At 37.5% G+C, this 26,074-nt stretch overlaps 1 protein-coding gene across 1 annotated transcript; it reads left to right on the forward strand.

Moving 5' to 3' along the window:
* The first annotated feature begins 850 nt into the window (after nt 1–850).
* On the forward strand, nt 851–15,134 carry LOC132063293 (uncharacterized). Its single transcript, XM_059455774.1, has 16 exons — nt 851–2,046; nt 4,364–4,515; nt 5,411–5,494; nt 5,573–5,634; nt 5,679–5,733; nt 5,872–5,994; nt 6,077–6,226; nt 10,033–10,152; nt 10,493–10,542; nt 11,417–11,579; nt 11,689–11,826; nt 12,297–12,419; nt 12,528–12,626; nt 13,715–13,804; nt 13,972–14,056; nt 14,935–15,134. The coding sequence occupies exons 1-16, from the start codon at nt 1,905–1,907 to the stop codon at nt 15,117–15,119; spliced, it is 1,821 nt and encodes a 606-aa protein (XP_059311757.1). The 5' UTR covers nt 851–1,904; the 3' UTR covers nt 15,120–15,134.
* Nucleotides 15,135–26,074: the final 10,940 nt, after the last annotated feature.

Consider the following 26,074-nt stretch of genomic DNA (forward strand, 5'->3'; position numbering starts at 1 on the left):
TATTTGGGGATGAAGGATAAAGTAATTGATTTGTTGTGTTGCATTGATCATGAGGCTAGAGGCGATGCTAAAGAAGTGGCGGGGAAGAAGAAGCTACCTATTGAAGAACAAAAGTGAGGGAAGATTGTGGTGTACGAAAGGAGAAATAAGGAAGCGAGCAGGGAAATTGAGGGTAGGGTAGGGGCCTGGGGGGAGGGAAAAAGAAGTGTGTTGATAGATTGCAAAATCATTAGTTGGAATGTGAGAAGGATGAATGAGCCCAACAAAAGGGCCGTTTATTTATTTGTCTTAGTTTGACTTGATACGGACTTTAAGAAAGTAAAGGAGATTTTTGAATCTTGTGTTCTTAAAGTAAAGATATGTATAATATATAAAAATGCCCTTTAATCTTGCGGTCTTAGTAGGCGTTTGGGCATAGGATTTGGGGACATGATTTCATCTTTTGATTTCAAAAATAAGCGGTTGTTTATGAAATTTGCACAAGATTTCAACTTCAACTTCATATGATGATTTCAAATCACAAATTCTCCAAAAACTAGGATTTGTGATTCCTAATTATGATTTCAATTTTTTTAAATATAAAACTTGAGACATAAGTTTATATTTTGTGAAAAAAGATCCATGAGTTGGTAGATATATTCTTTAAATGTAAAACTTGACTTAAAGTAACAATGTTGGTTCGTATTCTCGGTCATCTGTCCGGGAAAATGCATGCTCAACTATGTTACCTTCTCAAAAAAAAAAGAAAAGAAAAAGCATGCTCGACGTGAAGATATTGTCCGTACTATGTGGGAGGATTATATTAAAGAGTAGTTACACTACAACTCATGTTCAACTTTCTTTTTTATTGAACTAAAGTTCGATCAATAGATGTTGAATTTCTTAGAAAGGCCTTCTGGTAGCTTATTAACTTTGTTATGAATTATGGTTTGCTCATTTGGTAAGATTGTATAAGAATTGGGGAAGTTTTGATAGTTTTTCCAACTTGTGGGATTTTTATGTTTATGAGAAAGATACAACTTAAGAAATCCAAATTGCATGTCCAAAAAAAACTTCAACTTCAAATCGGCCCGATTTCAAATCACCAAATCATGTCCAAACGGGGCCTTAAATACACCACGTGGGATATTGAAATTAAAGAGTGGCCAAATTAGGAAAGAGATTAAGACAAAAAATTCAAACTGAGGGAGTAGTAATACTCCCCCCATCTCAAATTATCCGTCGTACTTTCTAAAAATAGTTGTCTCATTTAATTTGTCACTTTAGAAGTTCAAGACAAACTTTATTTTTCTTTTTCCATTTTAGCCTTAGTAGTAATTGTTCTTGAAGACTACAAACACCTCAATAATGGTGAGATGACACATAAATAAAGTAAATATTAATTGAATAGAGATCATATCTTAAGACATAAATAAGGATAAAATAGTCGAAATCTTCCTAATTACTACTTCCTCCGGTTCAAAATAAGTGTCCACTTACATAATCAAGAAGGGATTAACTTTAATTTTCCGGATTTGCCCTTATTTACTCAATGCAATAAATAGTCAAGAGTCTTATTAATTAAGGTAGTTGAGTCAAAATGCCTATTTTTCCTAGGAGTTAATATTTTCTTAAGGGTGTGTTAAAGGCTAAGTGAACACTTATTTTGAATTAGAGGGAGTAATATTTTCTTAAGGGACTTGTAAGAGAGAAACACGACTTATAATTTGAGACCAAGGGAGTAACACAAGAAGTACAAGAGATCTTAGAAGGCCTAGGAGGTAACGCTTATTCACTCCTAAAAAAGTAAAATTCATCGCGTTTCATTCTGCTTTCCCTCGTGTTGCAAACTTGCAATAAAACCTAGCAGGGTTGCACTTTGTCCTTGACGGCGGCGATTTCCACGTACTCCGTGAAAGGCGTAAATGGAAGTGGAAGGACAACAATTGAAGAAAAGGAAGCAACTTGGCCGAGATTCAATGCACGTCTCGTCCTCATCCATGGATTATCGGAGATCCTGCGATAATAAACCTCGCAAATTTTTTAACCGTTACAGCCTACCCGCAGGTTAACTTCTCAGATTTACATTCAGTTCACATTTGCCTTCCATAAATTTTGTCAATTTTGCTATTCATTACTACTATTTTATGTACTCAATGTGAACCCTCAGGCTATTGGCCAATTGCAGAGTTTAAGTGGACGTTTGGCCATAGAAATGAGATAATTTTCACTTTATTTGGAATTTTTGAAGTTGGAGATGGAGTTGCGTTTGGTTATAGTTTTTGCAAAGAATATTTGGTTGTTTGAATGTACTGAAAGTGTAAAAAGTGAATACAGGATTTTAGGTGTTTTCCAAATTCGTTTGGTTAATTTTCATGGCCAAATGCTACTTTTCAAATAAAGTGAAAAAAAATTCAGGAAAAATGTGAATAATTCTCATGGCCAAACGGGTCCTTATATTACAATCAGGTTGCTTTAAAGGAACTAGAGATAGTATAAATAGCTAGAAAAAAGTAAACAACATGTTATAACCAGTTAAACAATCCTACGTAGAAAAAAGTAAACAGCATGTTATAACCAGTTAAACAATCCTAACTTTATATTCTCAGAGTATATCTTAATTCTTCCCCAATATATCTTTCTGGATGATTGCCAAGTATTTCTAAATTTAGGTTGTGGAATTCAAGTATTGCATTCCAAGTACATCATGTTGTGGAAGTGCATTTTATGGCACTCCAGTAAGTTAGCATCTATACCGGACGAGCATAATAGATATTGAAAATTGTCTTTTCATAGCTAAGTTTTATTTAGCTTCTACTGATAAATGAAGATGCTCAATTCGGATGAACTCCCTATATACATGTTCTCTGGTTTTGATTTGAGTACTAAAGACATTATCCATCAGTTTTACTTCTGATCACATTTAGTTTGTGTCTTAAGCTCCAGCTTAAATTTTGCTTCTCCAAGTAAGCTGTTAGTGGTAGGTAGTTATGTAGCTTCAAAAGTTTATGAGCGGATTTAAGTGTACATTGATAGTGTAATTTTTCTTTCTTAATCAAGTTACCACTATACTACAACGACTTGTTTGACAATGTAAAAAGTTTTACAGTATAGCGTTTTTTATTAACATGTAAAAAGTTTTTGTATTATAGTTTGTAGTAATATAGTTTAAGAACCCAAGGGTGTGACCTAGTGGTTAATAAAGTGGGAGAATCATGAGGTCTTATGTTCAAACTCCAGAGGAGATAAAAATTCCTTGGTGATTTCTTCCCTTAGTGGACAGAGTTACCCAGTACCTGTGTTGGTGAGAGGTAGCATGTACCCCGTGGAATTAGTCGAGGTGCGTGCATGCAGGCTTGGACACCACGGTTATTGGACAAAAGTATAGTTTCACCAATTATAGTAGGTTATTTACTTTCTTTCTAGGTTTACCCGTAGTTGTCAACAACATGATGATAGCTTATGAACATCAAGTATTTAATATTGACAATTAGATTGTTTTACAGTATGTTGCTCGGACTCTTCACTTTCGGTGCCGCACCCGTGTCGACACGACATGGGTGTGGGTGTGGGTGTGGGATCCGTACCCGATCTGGTCAACCAGTATATATTGTGTACTTTGACCAAAATCGATATATAAATTTTGGACAGATTCAATGAGAAAAGTAATCAAAACAAAAAGCTATGGAGAAATTGAAGAAAATGGAATAACTTGTATATAGAAATTTCTATGTTTTTGTTTTTCCTTTTATCTCCTTCCGAGATTCTCCTCTTGATCAATATTTTCTCCTTAAGCTTTCCACATAATATCTCAAAATTTAGGTTTTATATGAGTACTAATATTTAAAACTCTATTTTTAGGATTTTGAATTATTTTTTATGCTTTTAATCCCCGCACCCGTATCCGCAGTTTTAGGATCCGTAATTTATCTTAAAATTTAGATCGTGACGAATCCGACCTCTAGATCCGTATATATCCGACACAACACACAAAGGAGTCCGAGCAACATAACTTTTACTTTCTATCTAGTTATAACTAAAAGATGTTCCACTGTTGGTGTGTGAAAATTAAACACCCATCTGATAACTTTGTCCCTTTTTCCTTCCATGTCATTTTATGCCAGCTGTTTTGGTCTTAAGACGGAAGGGGTGTAGTTCTTTAATTTCATCTTCAGTCATCTGATTGTTTCCACAAGCATGCATGTCCAATAACTTGTTACCGTGTGATAAGCTTGGTGGCTTTATGTTCATAAGCTCTCATCTTGTTTTTTTTCCATGAATGGTTGCAGTTGCTTAGTTTTTATTTTTTCAAAAGAGAAACATCTTTTCCATTCACATAAACCTTTCTTTAACGTTATCCTGATAGGAGTATTTTTTTTTACAGGTTGGTTATCTTGCCCTCCATACGGTGATAACATAGGCTTTATTATCCCATCAAAAGTGCCTCTAAGTGAATCATTCAACAAGAATATCCCTCCTGGAGAAAGATACACCCCAAAAGAACTAATCGACAAGCAAAGATGTTTAGGGAGAGAAGTAAGTGGTGTGGTGACAAGATTTTCTTCTGGTTATCACATTTACTATTTGCTTCATTTGTTCCTCCCCACCCTTGACACTTACAAATAAGGTTAACTTGGTGATAATTGTCTTGACAGTTGACAGACTATCTGTGCTGATTTATTGTTTGTATAAACGATAGCTTTCTGCACCAATTTGCCTCCTTAATTGCCATAGGAAGAGTCATTACATTGTAGTTCTCTCTTTCGTCTCTCTCTTATCTCTTACACTCTTTTAACGGTCCCCTTAACCCCTTTTGTTGCTTTTTGTTTTAGTCATGCTTTATTTAGTGGCATTTTGTTTCTAAGTTGGTTAATTCCTGAGTTATTTTGATCTACTTTGACAGCGGGTAATATGTATGTCTGTATGTTTACTTTTATTAGCTTTTCTTTTTCTTTTTTATATTTTGGGGACACGAGGGGAGGGGAGCTCATATGTTTGCGAACTCATTATTTCCTATAGGGATTGACAGTGCATCTACATCGCCCCACGGCTTTGGTCTAGTGGTAAGATTGCAATACATAATGCGTGGGTTAGGCGCACGTCACAGATTTGAACCCCTCCACAGGCAAAAACCTTGGAATTTTAGTGGAGAAGGGTAGAGGGGGGCCTATTATCCACCATTTTACGAACCCTTAGCCACTGGCCTGCAGGGATTTTTCGGTTAGCAAAATAAGAAAAAGAATAAGAAAAAGAAAAAGAAGGAATGTGCATCTATATCAGTTTTTCTTTGTGTCATCTCCTCTTAGTCTTTCCCACAACTAATCTTCTTACTAGTTGGATTTTCAATGTTTGTCCTATATGTTTAATTATCATCTTATTTTTAGCTGAATAGCCGCCATCCATGTCTGGAATTACTAGCACTCAATTGCAGATCGGACTGGTGGTTGATTTAACAAACACTGATCGTTACTATCCAGAATCAGATTGGACCAGTCATGCTATTAGACATGTTAAGGTAAATATGAGCAGTTTTATATATCCTATTCGATCTCATGGTTAAGTGCCAGATATATGTTATGTTCTATTTATTCAGATTCGATGCCCGGGGCAGGACTCTGTACCTGATGCTGAGTCTGTAGATAATTTATTTCTGAGGTAATTCTCATTCTGCTGTCACATGCATGTCATCTATCTTTCGTTATGCTCTGCCTATCTGTACCTGATGGTGAGTCTGTAGATAGATTTATTTCTGAGGTAATTCTCATTCTGCTGTCACATGCATGGCATCTATCTTTCGTTATGCTCTGCATATCTGGGAAGGGTGCATATGGCAGTGTGATAATCACTTTTTACTTTGAGTTTCTCATCTTCAGAACTTTTTATTGATTGCAGGTCGTGCAGTTGACATCTCAAGCAAGTAAATATGCTGTTGTCCACTGCACTCATGGCCACAACCGAACTGGCTACATGATTGTACATCTTCTTGTACGCAATCAGTCACTCAGTGTCGGTGAGGTTAGTAATCTTATTCATCTTACACCAAATCTTACTCTTCTTAGGATTCCAACATAATCTAGAAAATTTGTCTTATCTTCAGGCAATAGCAAAATTTGCCCAAGCTCGCCCTCCAGGTATTTACAGACTGAAGTATGTTGAAGCATTATATGACTTCTATCTTCAGTCAAAGCCTGAACTTTTGGTCTGTCCCCAAACTCCGGAATGGAAGAGAGACTCTGATCAAGATAATGAAGTGCATGCTCCTTCTTCTGTAAGTAGTCCCTTTGAGGTTATTTGGTGAACAATTGCTGCATTGATATCCGAAAATTCTCAAAGGTTCAACAGCGGAGCACTTAGTGCACTTTGAAATAATGAAAGATCGTGTGTGAAGCAATTATTAGTTACTGCGAAGAGGACTCTGCTTATAGATGTGAATGTGGTACATAAATTATAATGACATTACAATCACACACTGCATAAGTTACGAGTCGCAATTGTTTGGCCGGTCCGGCATATCAAACTCCAGGAACCAATGAAGTTTGTTTCTTGAGTTTTTTACTTGAGTTGTCTTTCCTAAGGCTGCAGGTTAACTAGGGAAATGCCACATTTTTTTGCTATGACTTGCAGAAATTTGATTCACTTTTCATAATTTACTATCATTCTATAAGTTTGATGATTACCAAAAGAACTGATTCCTCAGGATATTGCGGTTTATCTTTAAAGACTACAGGAAGTTGTTGACAACAAGCTAGCACCACTATTTGTCTTGCACTCATATCTGCCAAGTCTGACAGGAACATGAACTCTATGCTTCCAACATTTTGGATTAGGCTGTGAGAAATATAACATGGAAAAAAAAAAACGAAGAATGTATGTCTTGATAATTCTCCCTAGCTATTGGGTGTTTAAATAGTACATACACCTAACTCTGAAGAAATAAAGGCTACATGATTACAAAATAAACAATATTTTCCTAATTGACAATAACTAATATTCTCTCCCCTCAAGCTGGTCCATCTGAGTTGATTACCAAGCTTGTTACAAATGTAACTAATTCGTGGACCAGTAAGGGACTGAGTGATAATATATGCAAGCTGATAATTTGACATCAGAACTTTGTGACAATGTCTACAGAGAATATCATTTCTTAACAAAGTGTCAATCTATCTCTATGTGTTTAGTTCTCTCATTGATCATCAGATTGGAAGCATCATGAGCGATTGATTATCACACACAAGTTTCAGCTGACTAATTTGTTCAAACTTCAATTCTTTGAGCAACTGTTTGATCCAAACCAGTTACATTTCCCAAGTTGCCATAGCCATTGCCCGAGATTTTGCTTTTGCACTGGACCTAGAAACCATATTAAATTTCTTGCTTTTCAAGATACTTCATTTTTGAGAATGGTAATGTTGTCTTACTAGAGTTCATAAACTGATAAATTTGGGAGGATAATGTTTTGGTGCATTGTCACTACGAAAAGTTTGATTGGTAACCCCAAATTGAGCTGTATTTCAGCACAAAAGGTTTGAAAAATGGAAAATAACTCTGGACAATCCTTCATTAAGAAAATTCAAGTATATCTTGAACAATTATCAATGAAACTGACGAATAATGGAATCCCAAAGTAGAATTGACTCGAATGGGACTCCTGGCATGAGTGGGCCAAAGAGAATGGAGACTCAACACGGTTATCAGTACAACTAGGGAAGAAAACACGAGTATGCTTACCAAGTTGACATGACGACATTCTAAGGTAGACAACTGAGACAAACCATGGAACATTTTCTAGAGTTTAGAAATTGGGATGTCTTAGTCGTTTATGAAGCAACTCAGGAGAGTTGATAATGGGATAGGTTGTGTTGGATGACCTTAACGGATTAAGGTAGTAAAATCCATTTAACTCACGCTCGGTACCCAATGACTCGTCCCCTACTAGGTTCCTCTATAACTACAGAGTTATTGAGAAACATTACAAAACAGTTAAGTGATTAAGACAAGAGACTAATGGATATGAGATTGAAAGGACAACCACGAACATGAAGAGTGAGTCTAAAGTTATAGTGGGGAATGGGATAACTTGCCCGAATCACATGGCCGAATCATCTCAGCCTCGCTTCCCTCATCTTGTCCTCCATAGAGCCACTCCTACTCCTAATTCTAAATTCTATCTCTACTCGTAGGCCCACACATCCATTTCCGCTACTTTCATCTTTTAGATGTGCGAGTTCTTGACCGGCCAACACTCCGCCCTGTACAGCATAGCCGATCTAACAACCACTTTATAGAACTTACCTTTAAGTCTTGGTGACACATTCTTATCACACAAGGCACTGGATGCGAGCCTCCTTTCAACCACCCTGCTCCAATACGATGTGTAGCATCATCGTTAATCTCCCCATTTCTTGGATTATTGGCCTGAGATAATTGAAACTTCCTCTTGAGTATCAATCCTCACTTCCACGTCAGCCTCGTGAGTTACGTCACTGAACTTGCACTCCAAGTACACTCCGTCTTAGTCCCGCTCAACCTAAGCCCTTTAGACTCCAGGGTCTATCTCCAAACCTCCAGCTTATCATTAACATTGAAAGGACAACCAAGAACATAAAAAAATGAGTCTAAAGTAATAGATGGAAATAGGATAACTTGGCCAACTCCAGTTGCCATGATTTGTGAGCTATTGGTCAATGTGACAGTAGTAAGGAGATTGAGAATAGGAAATATAAGAGAAAAGATATTCGCTGCAGAAATATGATCTGAGGCTCATGAGTTAATGCTGCAAGGTCCAAGGTTAAACATAAGCTACAAATTACAAGTTTAAACAACCGCTGTGATTTGTGATGATGCTTGTTACCTCTTTGTACTTAAGAAACACCTTTTAATCAGGCACAGAAATTATTCGACTTCTTGCATCACCCAGAATATGCTGTTGATGTTGAAAAGTTTGCTGGAAGTTCATAGGAAAATATGAAGGTTGAATGTGGTGAGCCACATGCTCTAGTTGAACTGTAGAGTGCAAAAGAAAGGGAGAGATGTCATTAGAAAAGATAGATCTGCCAGGGAAAAGAAATTACTACTGCTAGAAAAAGTACTTATGATGATTGGACACAACATAAAAAGTGATGTGTAGCATCAGAATGGCTGAGCGGCTCCAAAGGACCAAATCCGCAAGTTTTAAAATTGTCAGAAGTTGGCACGCGTGGGAGAGATCTTGCCGGAAAATTCCTTTTCTACCCGCGCATGTTGGAGCTCATGAGAGCTCCTTTTCCTGCGGGGATGGCTAGGCTTTGCTCGCAGAAATAATCTTGACTTCATGGTGATGCTGGTTTATGCAGAACACACATAAAGAATGGAAACACCGAACCATCACTTACGGTTGCTGAAAAATTGCATGACAAAGATCTTTTTTCTCTCCGACGTCACTGCTAATTGCAGAATGACTAATCCTTAACCTGGCTTTGATACCATGTGAGAAATATAACACGGAAGAAAAAACTGAAGATTGCTTGCAAGATATTGGGTGTTTAAATAGCGCACACACTTATTCAAAACTAGAAAAGAAATCAAGACTTAATTGCAAGTAACATTATCTTCCTAAGTTGATACTGACTAATATAGATAATATTCTTAGCAAAAGCTATGACATAATGAAACAAGTATTCCACTGCTTAATTTGTTTATTCAGATCACGGAGCAAAAGTTTTTTGGATTTGGTGGAAACCTAAAGTTTGTGATAAGTTATTGTGAAGCTGATAATTCTTCAAACAATCACGTTTTCATTCTTGTGCTGACTTTTGTTACTCCCCTTGAAGGAAAATGGCTTTAGTAAGGATAATGTGTCCCTTAATCATTCACCTTGTATTGCTGATTGTATTGCTTGGATTGGCTTTCTCGTTGTTCTGCTGATAGTTCTCTTTTAGATTGATCTGGTTAATTAAAATATAATCTGCCTATTAAACAGCATGCTGTATTTGCTTACCAATCAATATTTATGTATGTGCCCATTGTTTTCTTTCTTTTTGTTCCATTCAAAGTGCCAAAACCTCATTATTGCAGGGGAATCTTACAAGAGCAGGAGCGGTGTCAGATGCAGATTTTGGGGACGAATGTATCCCATTTGCTGAGGTTCAGATGATGAGGAACTTCTGCAATCAAGTGCTCAATTTGGATGTACAGGTTCCAGTTATTGAAAAGCTCATTTCACATCATAACATCTCTATTTTAAATACTTAACTATATCTTAAATGAATTGGAAAGATCTTGTTTGCTCATACTCATGGAAGATTTGCCTGCTTGTAGAACTGTAGCATCGATTTTAATTTTGAACATTCTTCCAGATATATACTCCAAATCCCAGATGAAACAAATCACATACAGTTCCTGAATGATAGACATGTTCTTGCTTTGCACTGTCCAAGTATTATCCTGTTTGCTTTAGGCGGTTGATATATGCTTTGATATAATGTTTATTATTACTATTTCTTTTGGTGCATAACTAAATTTTTTTGGTCCTTAGGCCAGAAGAAATACCGGAATTCCAGGATCTTGCCCGGTCTATCTCGACAGGTTGATTATAAATTTTTCTTTTTGGATATATTTTAACAAGAGACTAATTTGGCAAACCGTGCCTCTTATACCTGCCTTTATTATAATATATAGGCAATACTTTACATCGGCTTGAAATAGCTACACACTGTACTCCAAAGATAGATGATAATTTAGGATTTGATGATATCTCCTTTCTGATTGAATATCATCTTCATGCGAATAACAGCATTTTCTAGATTAGAGAATCTCGTTATTAAGCATTTTAAAGCATCCCTTGAAGTAAAAAAATCGCATGTGGTGCAAAAGATCTGGAAAGTCTTCAATTGATTGGAAGATTGATCTACTGCTGAGCTGTACGCGTTGGGATTGGCAAGTAGTTTCAGCTGCATGTGCCCGTCACAAAAACTGTGCATGCTTTATATAATGTTGAAGCATAGATCAGTGATTTTACTAATTGCACTGGGGAAAGGGATATTTTGAGCATGGTTAAGATGCTATTCAAGAATTATTTTTCATTTTTGGTTCTTTGTTCTCATAATATATTTATGATTTAGGTGGCAAAGGGTGAGTGTCGTACTGTTATGGTTTGTTGCCTTTTGGACATGATAACATTTATTTCTTATTAAGAAATTAATGTACTTTTGTGTCTGAGCCGAAGGTCTATCGGAAACAGCCTCTCTATCTGCCTAGGTAGGGGTAAGGTCTGCGTACACTCCACCCTCCCCGGACTCCACTTGTGGGAATACATTGGGTATGTTGTTGTTGTTGTTGTCTGAAGTAGATTATTAGATTTCCAGGGTACTGAAAGCATAAATTTGGATATGTGTCAAACAGTATTTACCTGTTTCTTGATTTCATTTTCTGGAATTTGATGCTTTAGTTCAAATTGTAGGGACAAATTGCATCTTCTAAGCCAGCAACTCTACCATGTCACCTGGAGTGCTGAGGGGCCAAGAAACATGATGCTAATAGATAGGGAGAATTGTTATTTGATTGATCCACAGTTCTATTTCAGGAAGGTCCAGTTGCGGTTTCCTTGCAAATATATCTATGAGGTACTTTATCCATTCAGGACCTCTTGTTCTCCATCATTAGGGATACTGATTCTGCAGCTTTAGAATTTCAGTCTTTTTCTGCTGTAGAAGATTTACCAGTTTCCTGTAGGGTAGAGCTGACATTACTCATCACTACACGTTGCTTGATGGTGAATTGATAACCGAGACTGAGCCAGAGACACAAGTGAAGAGGACTACTTTCCTCATTCATGATATGATATCAATTAATGAAGTCTCTGTTACAGAGGTATGTCTTGGCTTACATATTTATTGGCCAAAATGACTTGAACTAATCTTTCATGATTTATATTTGTATTCCTCTTATGATACCAGGATGAGATGCAAATATGGATAGTGCTGTGGCCACAATCAACATTTCCAAAAGAGTGTTGAATAATAGTTGCTTTTTAGATTGTAATTTATCTGTTTTGAGAATGTCATGAGGATCATCAATCCTCAGACTTCTGCAGTCAATCAATAGTGTTCAAGAATACAGGTTTACTGGGGGTAGTTTTATGGTATTAGATATGTGGACTATTCTTTCACAGGCATTTTCATCTTTTCCTTGATTTATCTGCAGATTTGCCTTCTGTGGCAAGCTCCTTATTATTTTCTTTCAACAGTCAGCACTTTGGCATATATTGGAATTTTTAATTTGGTTGGGTTTTCCTGAAAAGTTGCTTAGTTTATGACTTGTGCATCCAAATACTTCTGCAGCTACCTTTCCATCATCGATTAATGCTAATTGAAGACGAGGTGATCCGGCCCCGTAATTTTGAACGTGAATTTTTATTCACATGTGTAAATCCGTACTACCAATATGGCCTGGAACCATTTGAAGTATGTATGATCTCAATAAAGACTCTATATGTATGATCTCAATAAAGACTCTGCATTTATGTAAGTTTATGATCCTTTCTGTGTTGATGATTGTTTTGCGCATGCCAGGTGAGGAGGAAGGATTTCTATTTGCTGTCTGCAGCTTCTAAGCTCATCAAAGATATAATGCCAAATCTTCCACATTCAGCTGATGGTCTTATCTTTGAGGTGCTATGGGAGCTACTTGTGTCTGCTTTAACATTAACAAGCAAGTTTGTCATATCAAGATCATTTAGATACAACTTAAACTGTGACGTTTAGTATCCCCTACTGGAGCTTAAAGAAATCTTGGCACAAAGAAGTGTCCGCATTTTTTTATTTTATTTTTTATTTTTCTTAACATAATCTATCAGCGTGTTTGTATCTCATTAGATACCAGTGCATTTAAAATTGTGCTAGTGAGCTCTGCAATTTCATTCATCCAAGTATGCGGACAGTGAGAGACATAGGGACATATAGCTGGAATTTGATAGATCAGGCTCGTCATTTGGCCTGGGAAAATCTGTTTGGCTGCAGGCCTGCAGTATTCTGTTACTTTAGCTAATATAATTCAATTTAATGAACTGAGTGGAGTTGATAGTATTGGAGATCAATTAATTTCATTGACAGAGATTTAGCTCATTAGAACTGCTCTCTGTGTGAGTGTGTGAGAGTGTGTGTGTGTGTGTGTGTGTGTGTGAAGTCAATTCAGATAAGGGAGCTACTTAAAACAATTTTTCAAGGACAGAAGCTGGAATGCAGAACTTGACTTATATGCAAAGAAGCTGAATCTGGATCACATGAAAATTCTAAGATAACAAGGAAAAGAATAGGAAAAAAGGCGACCCGGTTGTGGTCTTTAATGGAATATAATGAACAGAGAAACAGAGAGAGAATCAAGATCTAAAGAAAGAATTGGAACCTGATAGGATCTGGAGCTAAAGAAAAAGGGACAGAAATTGTAAGAGAATGATATTTTGAAGAGAAATTGGAATGATTTGTTCTGCAAATGCACTCAAGTGATTCACTCTCATAGGTCTGACTCGACAGAACTAATTTTATCCACCACAATTTAGTGTAATTACCTTCAGTGACATGCTTGTTGCCCCCTCTTGAGGTGTCTGCGTGTGTGTTTTTGCTTTAATGTGAAGTAGTTGGACCCAGCGAACTCACTTTGTTATGGTTGGTACATTCTGAAACTAATATGTGCTGTAGAGTTTAGACAGCAAATTGCTTGTAACATTGCTGATCTGGCTCCTGATGGTTTTGTGACACAGGCCTGGAATGCAACTTATGTGCCTCGGGAACATGATGGACGCTTGAAATGGAAATATCCTGGAAAAAATACTGTTGATTTTCTCTTTGAGGTGGTTATATTTTCTGTCATCTCTAGCTCTCAACCTGGTGTTTATTGTGAGTGTATATATGGTCAAGCTTTTTCCTGTCTGCACATTAACAGTAGGAGATAACATCACATAATGGCTGTGATAACTTTAGTACCAGGGTAATCTGATTAACAAGTTGGCATTGGCAGGTGGGAGTTGACGGCAGCAATTTGGTTTATCTGCAAGAACACGGAAACAAGAAATTAATTGAAGGTTGCAGAGTGATGTTTAAAGGTTTGATTATCTGCTCTTCTTCTCCCTTCTCTGAACTCAATCTCCTTATAGAGTTTCCATTGGCAAAAAGATCTCTCCTTTTCTTCCCTTTATTGGCAAGGCTCGTGATAGCATCCACGGTAGCGTACATCCATTAAAGTTTGACGGGCTTAAATGTGAAATAAGAATGTGACGATCTATCCCTTGAATTCTATTGGGAAATATTTAGCAGATTTCTTTGCTTAATTGTTCTTAAAAATAAGGTGGTGATAATTTGAACAAGTTTGACAATATTTTATGTCTTTCTAGTTTGGTTTCCTAGTTTTAGAATTTTCAAGTTTAATCTAATTAGGTTTTATTATTTAATTATTTCCATAAAAGTATATTCTAATCCTGCTATATATAGATTTTGGACAAAATATTATTATTATTCAGTTTCTCTATTTTTATGTGTGTGGCTACTTTGGATTTATCTTTGCAACCTTATAATTCTTTTAAGAGGTAAGATTAATTGCTTGATATCTTTGGAACTTATTTGTAAATTAAAGAAGGTAATTAGTCTTATCTAATTATTGTCTCTAATTTCCAAACAGAGATCACCTTTTGATATAAGTTCTTGAAACCTATTAGTATCAGTCTTAATCCGCTAATTTTGAATGTTAGTGTCTATGAGATTTTTATTCTTGAGCCTATCTTTTATTCATATAGCTTCCGCATTATAATATCATCCTTTGTTTACAGCTTTTCCAACTACTATTGACTATCCCTTGAATTCTCTTGGGAAATATTTAGCAGATTTCTTTGCTTAATTGTTCTTAAAAATAAGGTGGTGATAATATGGCTGCTGTCTCAGGTTTTCTTCAAACTAAGTTTGGTCTGATTGGTACTTTCTCCTGCAGATGGATCAGATTTATCGTTGTACTCGGGTAGGATAATTGAGTGCTCCTGGAACTCTCATGAAAATGCTTGGATCTTTGTGCAGATCCAAACAGACAAATCAAACTCAGATTATATTAGTGTCTGCGAGAAGGTTTGTCATATAGCAATATCATCCTTCCTTTACAGCTTTTCCAACTATTATTGACCGAAGAAACATTTTATGGACAGGCAAAGCACAACATAGAGGGCAATCTTACAGAGGATATCTTGTAAGATGAGATTGATATACGTTGACTGGGTAAAGCATCACAGTGGATCTTTTAGAGATGCCTGGATAAGGCAGTGAGGGATTTGCTGCTGTTTGTTGCGATATGCTTGTTCTCCAATTTATCTTTTCTTTTTCACCATTGAGGGTGAGGTGGGAGGCAGAGGAGGAGGTCATATTCTAGTTAAAAATGCAGGTTCTTTGCAGTCGTCATTCGTCATTCGGTGTTTTTCCAAGTTGAAAGAGTGACAATCTAGGGATTTATCCTTTCTTTTTTTCACCAGTGTTGAGGGATTGAGGTGAGAGGCAAAGGGGGAGGTTTTAGTCTAATTAAAATCAACTGCAGGTTCTTTGCAGTCGTCATTCATCATTCCGGGGGATTTTTCTTCTCATATTCTGATTTGCCTAGTTGAAAGAGTGATAATGTAGGCTGTATCTGTTTGTTATGATGGAGGCAAGTATTGGGCATAAATTTTTTGTTTGCTCAATCCATCAGAGCTCTGGGAATGTTAAGGCAATAACAAATAAGAGGTCTAGGTGGTGTTTTAGCGCAAAATAGTGCAACACATTTTCTCGTTTTTCTTTCTTTTTCCTTTTACATTTATTGCTCAAAGTGGAGCCGCCTTGTGATTTCATGTATCTTCTGTAAGATGCAGTAAAAGGAAAGGACATTGTACTATGATTGTCACATGTTGGAGCTGTGATCTTGTAAAGAAATATTAACTTCTGTGACCTAGCTTACTCAGGCGCAGGGATGCTATTAATAGCAGTTATATTGCTCCTAACTAGTTTTTTTTTTTTTGGTTACAAATCAGTATAATAGTAGAAAACAGTTAAATTTAAAAAATGATTTTCTGAGAGCATAGATGCTAGAGCTGAATCCTAGAACTGCAGAAGGTTCTCTCTTGCTGATACCATCACAGTGCAAGGATTAACAGTGCGTTTGTTCTTACATTGCCTTTACTGTAAGATATTGTTTGTTGGTGGGATAACGGGGTTATACTTTGTTTGGTTGGTGGGATAAGGGATTATAGTTCTTTGATCAACTGTGGAATTGGTTTATTCTATATTTGATACAGTTTTTTATTATTTATATTGCAATTGTGATATAATTTCTATACCACTCTGTGATAACAATCCCGAAATAAAATAATAGAATAATACACTTGCTTCTAAAGCATTTCTGCTAAGGGTCTCTAAGAAAGACAACATTAAAATTGGAAATAAAAGTCTATTCCAATTTTATTCAGTTCACACCAACCGCGTGTTTTGTACCTCATATATTTTTATTTTAATCCAATAAACCAAACCTCTACCAAAAAAAATATATTAATTAAATAATTCCGTCACGGGATAACTTGTTCCACTATCTAACGACCCCTTAATTGGACTACAAAGGCTGTGTTCAGGGAGAGTACATCGTCACTTCTCTGAATGGATTTTACGCTAACGAAAATTCCAGCAGTGCTCTCAAGGTTTGATGAGAAGTATAGTGTATGTTAGTATTTTATTTAAACGGGAACTTATACGATCCATCACCCAAAACAAGATGCCAGTATATGTCAAGCAAATGGCGACTTTTCTGTGAAAGCTAAAGGTTTAATCGAAGTACAATTCGAGTTTGGCTAAGTCCAGCTATACCGTTTAATTTGTGTCCTATCTGACTTGACATCACACAGAATACACAAGGATTATTCCTCTAAATTTGCAGTCAACTTAATACACAATGGCCCGTTTCAATGACTCTAGTGGTGTTTTAATATCTTACAGATATATCATTATAGAAAAATATTGACGAGATAGTTACATAGTGTAGAGCTAAGGTTGAAAGGGAGGACATTTTCTTGATTGGAATATATACTTTTAAAGATATCTACATGACGCATGCACTATTCAAACTAGCTAGGAAAAGTCATGCTTCATAAACAATCTGAAGTTTATTTCAAGCTAGTGTCATTTGTGGTGAATTTACCAACATATAAGTATAGGAGGTTGTTTGACGACTGCCAACTCGATGGAGGTAATCCTCTGATGCCTAAATTAGTCGATTTGAGAGGTGTTTAATGTGTGTGTGTGTGTGTAGAAACACACACTGTTAATTTAAATAATTTTTACAATAAACTGTAAGTTGTAGCAGATTATTCACCCTATTTTCATGTTAACATGTCATGATTAGTACTACTTTTGTTAGATAGGTTAATTCGCCGAATAGTATTAACAAAATATACATATTAGCGTATAGAAATTATACATTCTAGCTCTAGGAATAGAATCGTCTTTGGCAGGAAGCATTTTACTCACAAAAAGGGGCTTTTCGCACGAATTCGAATTAGTCGAATCTCAATATAAGTACTGAACATCAGATTGAGAAATAAAAGACGATAGCTAGCTCAGTATAAATAAAGATTTATAGCTAGCTCAGTATGATCATGTTACGTACTGGCTTATGTTCTGTGTCCTTGTGGGCGCTATTTATAGTAATTGCTATTGTTGCTCAATGTGATGTGTACCTTTCTCATAAATGACGGCATCCCTCACATAATTGTTCATGTCCTCGCCTTATACCTTACCTACGCCAATAATTTGACTTATGAGGTGAAAATATGTTTTAGTGTTAGGACAACTAGATTTCACATTGATTACCAATTTGTCCAGATTTATTGTATTTAAGTGACGCTATATCTTGTTTCAGTTGTACGATGTCGTCGAAACATGGGACTACATTATTACTTCGACGTGTGAATTGAAGTTGCCTTTTTTACATTTTGAGTTCAGCCTAAATATGTGTTAAAAGGTTTAAGAATGGATAGTGTATTTAAATTTTCTATACATTAACCTTAGTGATATTACCGCAAGTTAAAAAAGAAAAAGAGTGAATCTCACTTTACCCCCTAACATTTAAGTAGGTTAGGGAAAATTCACATATCACGTATTGAATAGAGGAGCGAATCCCTTCTATCCAATATTTTTCGCTGAATCCTTTGTTTTTAAATAAAGATTTTTTTTCTTGTTCTTTTTAGAATTATATACAAAAATATATAATTCTGGTTATTGTCTCATTCACCTATTTCACTTAACAATTTCCTCCAATGGACACCAGATTATACTAGGATTTTGATGAACTTATTATTGCACATAGTGTTTTCATCTAGTGATAAGAGAATAATTCTTGCAATGCTTTTGACAAATGAAGTCCTATTGATTCAAACATCTGTCAAAGGAAAAAGATTTTGTGGTTAATATGTTGTCATTATTATTTATAGCCGAAACGTTAAATTGTTTTTATGTACCTTTCCAGACCCCTGGTATAACTACGATGATCAACAATTCTTTCTTATCAGAAACAAAATATTTATGTCACAACATAATCTGGCCAATTAAAAAATGTTCTAGATCAACGAATTTTTACAAACACCACTTTTTATCTTCTTCTTTTTTTTAAAAATTATTTTAACTCTTAGTGTAATTCATAATATAGAAGACTAGGCAATAGTGGGGTTATGCAAAAATAGCCTAAGATATGGAGCTCCTCGAAAGCTTTGCAAGTACTCGTATCCCTCAAATTATGTGCTTTGGAGGAAATTATTAAGTGAAATGGTCAATAAAATAGGTGAATGAGACAATAATAAGAATTATATATTTTTGTATATAATTCTAAAAAGAAAAAGAAAAAAAAATCTTTATTTAAAATCAAAGGATTCTCACCTGAAAATATTGGATAGGGGGGCTACCGTTCCCATTCAATATGTGAGGGGGGTAAAGTGGGATTCACTCAAAGAAAAACAAACAATTGACAATGTTATCATTTAACTACATTTCTGGCATTTACCTACATTTCTGGTCCATTTATGGCATTTACCTACATTTCTGGTCTTTCTCTTAGGTTCTGCTTGGTATGGTTTCTTATTACAGAAAATATTTTTCAATTTTTCTATGTTTGATTGATAAGTGTCGACTCTAGGTAAAAAAAAAAAAAAAAAAAAAAAATATTCGATATCTTTTTTTCTAGAACTAAGGTTGCAACTAAAAAGAACTAAAAGGTGAAATTGTTTCATTGTTGGGAGGCTCAATACTTCAAGTACTAGTATCCATGATCCTTGAATAGATCTCTTAGTAGGCGTTTGGACATTCGATTTCATGTCATGAGATGAAATCAGCGTTTGATCATGCGAAATCATGTCATGAGATGAAATCCCAAATCATCCAAAAAGGTAAAAGTTGGGATTTCAAATCATGATTTCAAAAGTTTTAAATGTAAAACTTGACCCATAATTTTATATTTTGTGAAAAAAATCCATAAATCGGTAGATATTTCAATAATTACTACCACCAATCATTTACCACCTTCATTAACTTCAACCAACATTTATTTATGTTCTAACTTCTACCAAGTCATAGTTACATTACTAATTACTATTCATGTTAAATTTTTATTTTTATTGAACTAAAGTTTGATCAATTGATGTTGTATTTTTTAGAAAGGCCTTCTAGTAGCATATTAATTTTATTATGATCTATGACTTGCTCATTTGGTAAGATTGTTTAAGAATTGAGAATGTTTTGATAGTTTTCACAACTTGTGGGGGGTTTTATGTCTATAAGAAAAAATACAACTTAAGAAATTCAAATTTCATGTCGAAACATAATTTCATCTCATGGTTTCAAATCATGTCCAAACGGCTCCCTAATTGTTTAAAATTTTTGAAAAATATTATCTCTAAGAAAACAAGTTCCTTAAAAATGAGAAAAATGACTTTCCTAGGAGAAGTAGAAAAAATAAGTTTCATAAGTGACATTTCTCTCCCCTCCAATGCATCCCCACCCCCATAACTCCCACCCTACCATCCCCACACTCACTTGGCAACTACTTCAGCTTACTTAGCAAACACAAGAAAATAAGTAATCAATTATTTTTCAAAAAATAATTTTTGTGGAAAACATTTTTGATCGTACCAAACACACCCTTAATTAACCACACAACCACAAACACATATGTGTACGGTGTGAACCCATGAATTCACCTCAATTCGGCGATGGGTCATACGGGGTGACTAGCTAGGGTCACTCCGAGATGACGGAGGGGACAAACCGAGCCTCGTTTCGAAGGGAGTCCTAGAAGATAAGTCCGAATCTGTGGAAGATTATCCTTCATGGATTTATCTCCGAGAATCATGCCCTTAACAGATGTGTCCGATATTTTCGGAACCATTTACCCACATTGGAGCTCGTGTTTTTTAGTTAGAATAGACTCTAACACTATAAATGCATGTGTACCTACCCCATTAGAGGGCATCTTCATCTCATCCTCATTTCTTGAGTTAGCAATTCACTTCAAAGTTTCTTTAATCGCAAAGGCCAGATATTAGCAAAGGTTCATCTCTTTTAGTTTATTTTTGGTCCAAGCAAGGAGATAAAACCTTCTCCCACTCGGACCCGTCATTTGCACTCGTTATACAGGCTATCTTCTCTTAATTTTACGTTGATTCTCTACTTTTTGATCACTCGTTTTATCTTGTTAGTAAGCCCGGTCACATATCCTTTAAACCGCGTACAAATTCCATTGTTGCTCTCTTTTAAGGGGAAAAAGTTTGGCGCCCACCGTGGGATTAAGGATAATAGTGACGGCTTATTGACTAGACAACCTTCACTTGTTTTGTTCGCTTTTGTGATTTCAGGATCATGTCGCACCTAAGACACTCCGTTCACCTCAACGAAGATGAATCTAGCGAGCACAACGCAAACCTCAACGGGGTACCACCTAACAACGTACCCGCCGTCGATCCAGTAGGTGACCTGCCAGTCCAAAATCCGCATGCTAATGGGGCAGATAGGTGTAGAGCCCCCGAATGGGCGGCGGAGGAAATTAATTTACGTGTGATTTATAACTTGTTGCGGGAACACCAACTCACTATGCAGAAACAGCAAGAAGCCATTGTGCGGCTTCAGAGGGATCTCAGCGATGCGTTGGCATCAGAAACAGACCGAGTGTCAGAGCCGGTTCGAAGGGAAATGGAGGTCGGCGATAGTAATAACAGGCCAGCCATTGGCGAGTCATTAGAGATGATAAGAATGCTCGAAGCTTTGACCAAACGGATAGGTTCTAACGAGAAAAAAATGGATGATTATAACTCTCGGGTGGATCAAATACCGGGAGCGCCTCCGATTCTCACCGGACAAGAAACCAAATATATTATAAGGAGGCCTTTTCCTTCGAGTGCCGCACCAAAGCTGATCCCGAAGAGATTCAAAATGCCAGACATACCGAAGTACGACAGAACAACCGACCCACAAGAGCACATTACTGTCTACACATGTGTTATAGCCGGGAATGATCTCAAGGACGATGAAATCGAGTCAGTAAGCTTGAAAAAGTTCGGTGAAACCTTGACCAAAGGAGCCATGCAGTGGTACTGTTCGTTACCCCAACAATTCATCCCATCCTTTAAGTTGCTTGCGGATACCTTCGTGAAAGCTCACGCGGGGGCACGGAAGGTACAGGCACAGAAGGTGCAGGCACGGAAGGCGCAGGCACGGAAGGCGGACATATTCAAGATTTTCCAAAGGGACGACGAACGACTCAGAGAGTTAGTTACTAGGTTCCAGCAGGAAAGAATGCTGTTACCTCCGGTTCCTGACGAATGGGGTCCAACGCCTCCCTCAAACTGAAGGAGAATTTGTTGGAATTCAGCGCTACAACTTAGGCAGACGTATATAACGGATACGAATAAAAAATCAGAGTAGAGAATGATTAGCTCGGGCTCCCACTGGGTCCAGTAAACCGAATAAGGAACGACAAATCAAAGGGGATGTTCGACCCAGAGTTTAACCCTCCAAGGGACAGGTTTCATCCTTACCCGTTAGTAAGGCCCGGTTTTCAATCAGAAAAAAGCAGAAGTGCACCAAATCTTAGCATGTATCGAGGAGACAGGCAGAACGACCGAGGAGACAGGCGGAACAACCCGGGTTCGTCGAGCAGAGTCCTCCAGTACAAAACCAACACCGTCGTAGTCTCAAATACCGGAGAAATCCCTAGGTTATCGGAATATAATTTCAATGTTGACTCATCGGCTCTGGTGGTGGATATTGGAAAGATAGAAGGAGCGACATGGCCAAGACCGCTCCGAACTAACCCGTCACAGCAGGATCCAAAGTTGATATGAGACTATCATGGTACCCATGGACATCAGACTGACGATTGTAGGGGGTTAAGAGATGAAGTAGCACGGTTACTCAAGAACGACCATCTCAGAGAATTCTTGAGCGAACGAGGGAGGAATAACTATAAGAATAGGGAAGGTAACAAAAAGGTTGAGCCAGATGAACCTCAGCATGTAATCAATATGATCATTGGCGGGGTTGAAGTAACTTGAGGGCCTGTTATGAAGAGGATGAAATTATCTATCACGAGGGAGAAGAGGAGCAGGGACTACGTACCGGATGGATTCATTTCGTTCAGCGATGAGGAAGTGGAAGGCATCACCCAGCCTCACAATGACGCCCTGGTAATCTCTGTACTTATAAATAAAACTCAAGTTAAACGTATTTTGATTGATCCAGGTAGCTCGGCAAATATCATCCGATGGAAGGTCGTCGAACAACTGGTATGTTGATTCAAATCGTCTTCACAACCCGAGTCTTGAATGGGTTCAACATGGCCTGTGAAACCACTAAAGGAGAAATCACCTTGACCGTGAACACAGCCGAAATTGTGCAACACACAAAGTTCTACGTCATTAATGGAGAAATGAAGTACAATGCCTTGTTCAGGAGACCTTAGATACACGTAATGAAAGCAGTGCCTTCCACACTATACCAGATGCTGAAATTTCCAACCCCAATGGGATAAAGATAATCCGGGGAGAGCAGCCTACTGCCAAAGAGATGTTTGCAGTCGAGGAGGCGACACTGAAAGAACCCGCACTGAAGGACCCAACAGTAAGCCGCCCTAAAAATTCAAATGTGAACAAAGAGGCCAATTAGCAATCACAGAATGTGGTGGGCAAGAAGAAGACGACTTCGGCGTACCAAGAACCTTCGTGGTGCCTAACGAATCTGATGTAACGAAGTCAATAATAGAAGAGCTGGAACAAGTTATCCTTTTCGTTTATCTCCTGGACCGGAAGGTATACCTGGCACGGGACTTATCATGAAGCACAGGAGTCAGTTAATTGAATTTCTTAAAGCTAATTCGGATTGCTTTGCATTGTCCCGTTTCGATATGACAAGAATCCCACTGGAAGCAACCACTCACCGATTAAGCTTGGATTGGAGTTTCCTGTCACGACCCAACCCCGTAGGCCGTGACTAGTGCCCGAGTTGGGCACCCAAACACACTCATCGAACCCGACTCACACACAGCTGACTTACGCGTATACAAAAATCAAGCGCGTTTCAAAACACATCTCAAACTCAATCATATATATCGGAAGCCGACAAGTGCGTCGGATGTACGGCGCGGGGCCCCAAAACATATAACATACAAACACACCGTACGGGGGTAGGCACACAACCCACATATACGTCTACGTACCTCTAAACAAACCAACAGACTCGCACGCACGGACGTGGCCCCGCCGTACCCCCGAACAAATACATACAAATGCGACAACGAGTATATACCAAGACGTAGGCTCGGGACGTGGCTGAGCACTCAACACGGCGGGGGATAGGTGTCCTAAACCGGCGGATCACCAACCGGGCGTCCGTACTCGGCGGCATGAACGCGCCCCCCGAAGAAAGGGGGGGCCGCACGGAATATGTACCGAGTATGCAAAGCGAGAGAAAAATACGAAGCAAATCCGAGTCACACTCGGACAAGTAGAAGGTAAGTACGTTTCCAAAATGTCAAACATTTATTTTCAAAATACAAAGCATGCATAGGGCACAGGAAATATGGTCGCCCGCCCGTCGATGGCGCCATAACACAGCATAACACCAGAAGGTTTTAAGTCTCCGTACAATCCCGAACATAACACATCACCACAACACATCATAAGCCATATCACAAAGATAACTCCATAAACGGAACCGCCCCCTATGGCGAGGTCTCGGGAACCGTAACACAGCATAACACCGGAGTATATCATAGTGCGCACGACAACATAACCGGCCCGGGATCCGGTGAAAGATGTACCAACAAAACGCACGAGCAGAGTCGTGAGTAACCATATGCATAAAATCGTTATCATAGGTTCAAAAAGTAAGTAAAATCACCATACTTGGGAATCGGGAAAATCGTCATACCAAACTCTTTCAAACGTCATCAGAAATGTACAAAGGAAGGTCGCGGGACCCACGGACGAGTGTCGACCCGAACCGGGCCCGCCTATGGGACACATACTCATCATACGCCATACAACCTCCCACAATGATATCGAGGCAATCCGAGCCCTTAGTCGAAAGTTATGAACGTTCGTAGTTTCAACATCGTATAAAAATAAAGCTCTTTTGAAAACCAAACTTTTTATGCAACTTTAAAAATCAATTATTCCGAAAACATTAAAGCCAATATTTTCTCACATCAACATACGATTACCAAGAAACAAACGCGAACCCTGGACATGCTCGGATTATGAGAATAGAATTTCCTCGAGGCTCGTGTCGTAGCCTATGTACAACTAAGACATGCCAAAAGAAAGAAGAGTTAAGCTTTACATACCTCGCTTGCACACAACGCTAATCCAAATCAAACTTATATCTCGAATTCTCCAAGATCTATATAACATCAACAAATACCAACGTCAACCATAAGCACTTAAGAGCTCATTTCCAATCTAACACATAATTCTACGGAAATTTAGGCAACACTTCTTTTATAAATGGACCAACCCCGAGAATTCAACTCGGCCAAATTCAACAACACAATAATACCAACAATGTCCACAATCAATTCGAAACACATTCGAACATTAATAATCCTTCTCCACACATTCCAACAACATTCCAATTATGTTCACTACAACTACATACATACAAACCAACATGTAATCAAACTAACACATACTCAATTATCAATCCAAAACCATTCAAACAACATTTAAGAACTCTTTAAACAATTCACACCATATTTCCAACAATCCAACTAATGCTCCATTCCACCCGAAATGGTCCCCAAACCCGAAAACCTCAACTCTAACACATTCCTCAATTTCAAATCATGATTTGCTCCAACAATCCACACTCTAACCATGTCATTTCCATAAGTATAAAAATTACACTAAATACCAAAGTCTTCAAATCCAGCCATAACACTTACCATACCAACTTGAATCATTAAACTCTCATTTCCGACATAGAATCCGCATGTAACAACAACAACCAAAATTCCAAGAAAACTAATTCATTTCTTGACACACATAAAGGCCATATTCGGCCAACACGCCCATATATATATACTTCATGATTTTCATTCATTTCAACACTACAATAACCAAACATGCTACATAAAACTTAGTTCATCACTTAGACACACAACACACACGTACACACGCCAAACACCGTAGTACACGGCTCGACTTCATCATGCCATATCTCATGGTTCAGTCCATATCAACATACAACAACACCACATAAACCTTCCATAACTCATAAAACAAGATTAGAACTTACCTTTCTTCACAACTTCACAACTTGTCTAAAGTTGGCCAAGGATGAAAACGAACAATCCAACGCTCGAAACAACAACTCCACGTTACTAAGCACCCTCCAATTAGTAGGTTTGCTTGAAGAAATAATTTTTTTGGTGGCTTACTCTTGGTCTTGTTTTTTGGAAGCTATGGCCGAATGGTTGGTTTTTTTTTTCTCCAATGTTCTTGATTTTTCTCAAGTCTTGAGATGATGAAGAAATGGTCCCTTAGTCATCACTTATATTACATATAATGGCCAACCATGTGGCC

Source organism: Lycium ferocissimum, chromosome 1 (assembly GCF_029784015.1).
Source record: "Lycium ferocissimum isolate CSIRO_LF1 chromosome 1, AGI_CSIRO_Lferr_CH_V1, whole genome shotgun sequence".
Lineage (NCBI taxonomy): Eukaryota > Viridiplantae > Streptophyta > Magnoliopsida > Solanales > Solanaceae > Lycium > Lycium ferocissimum.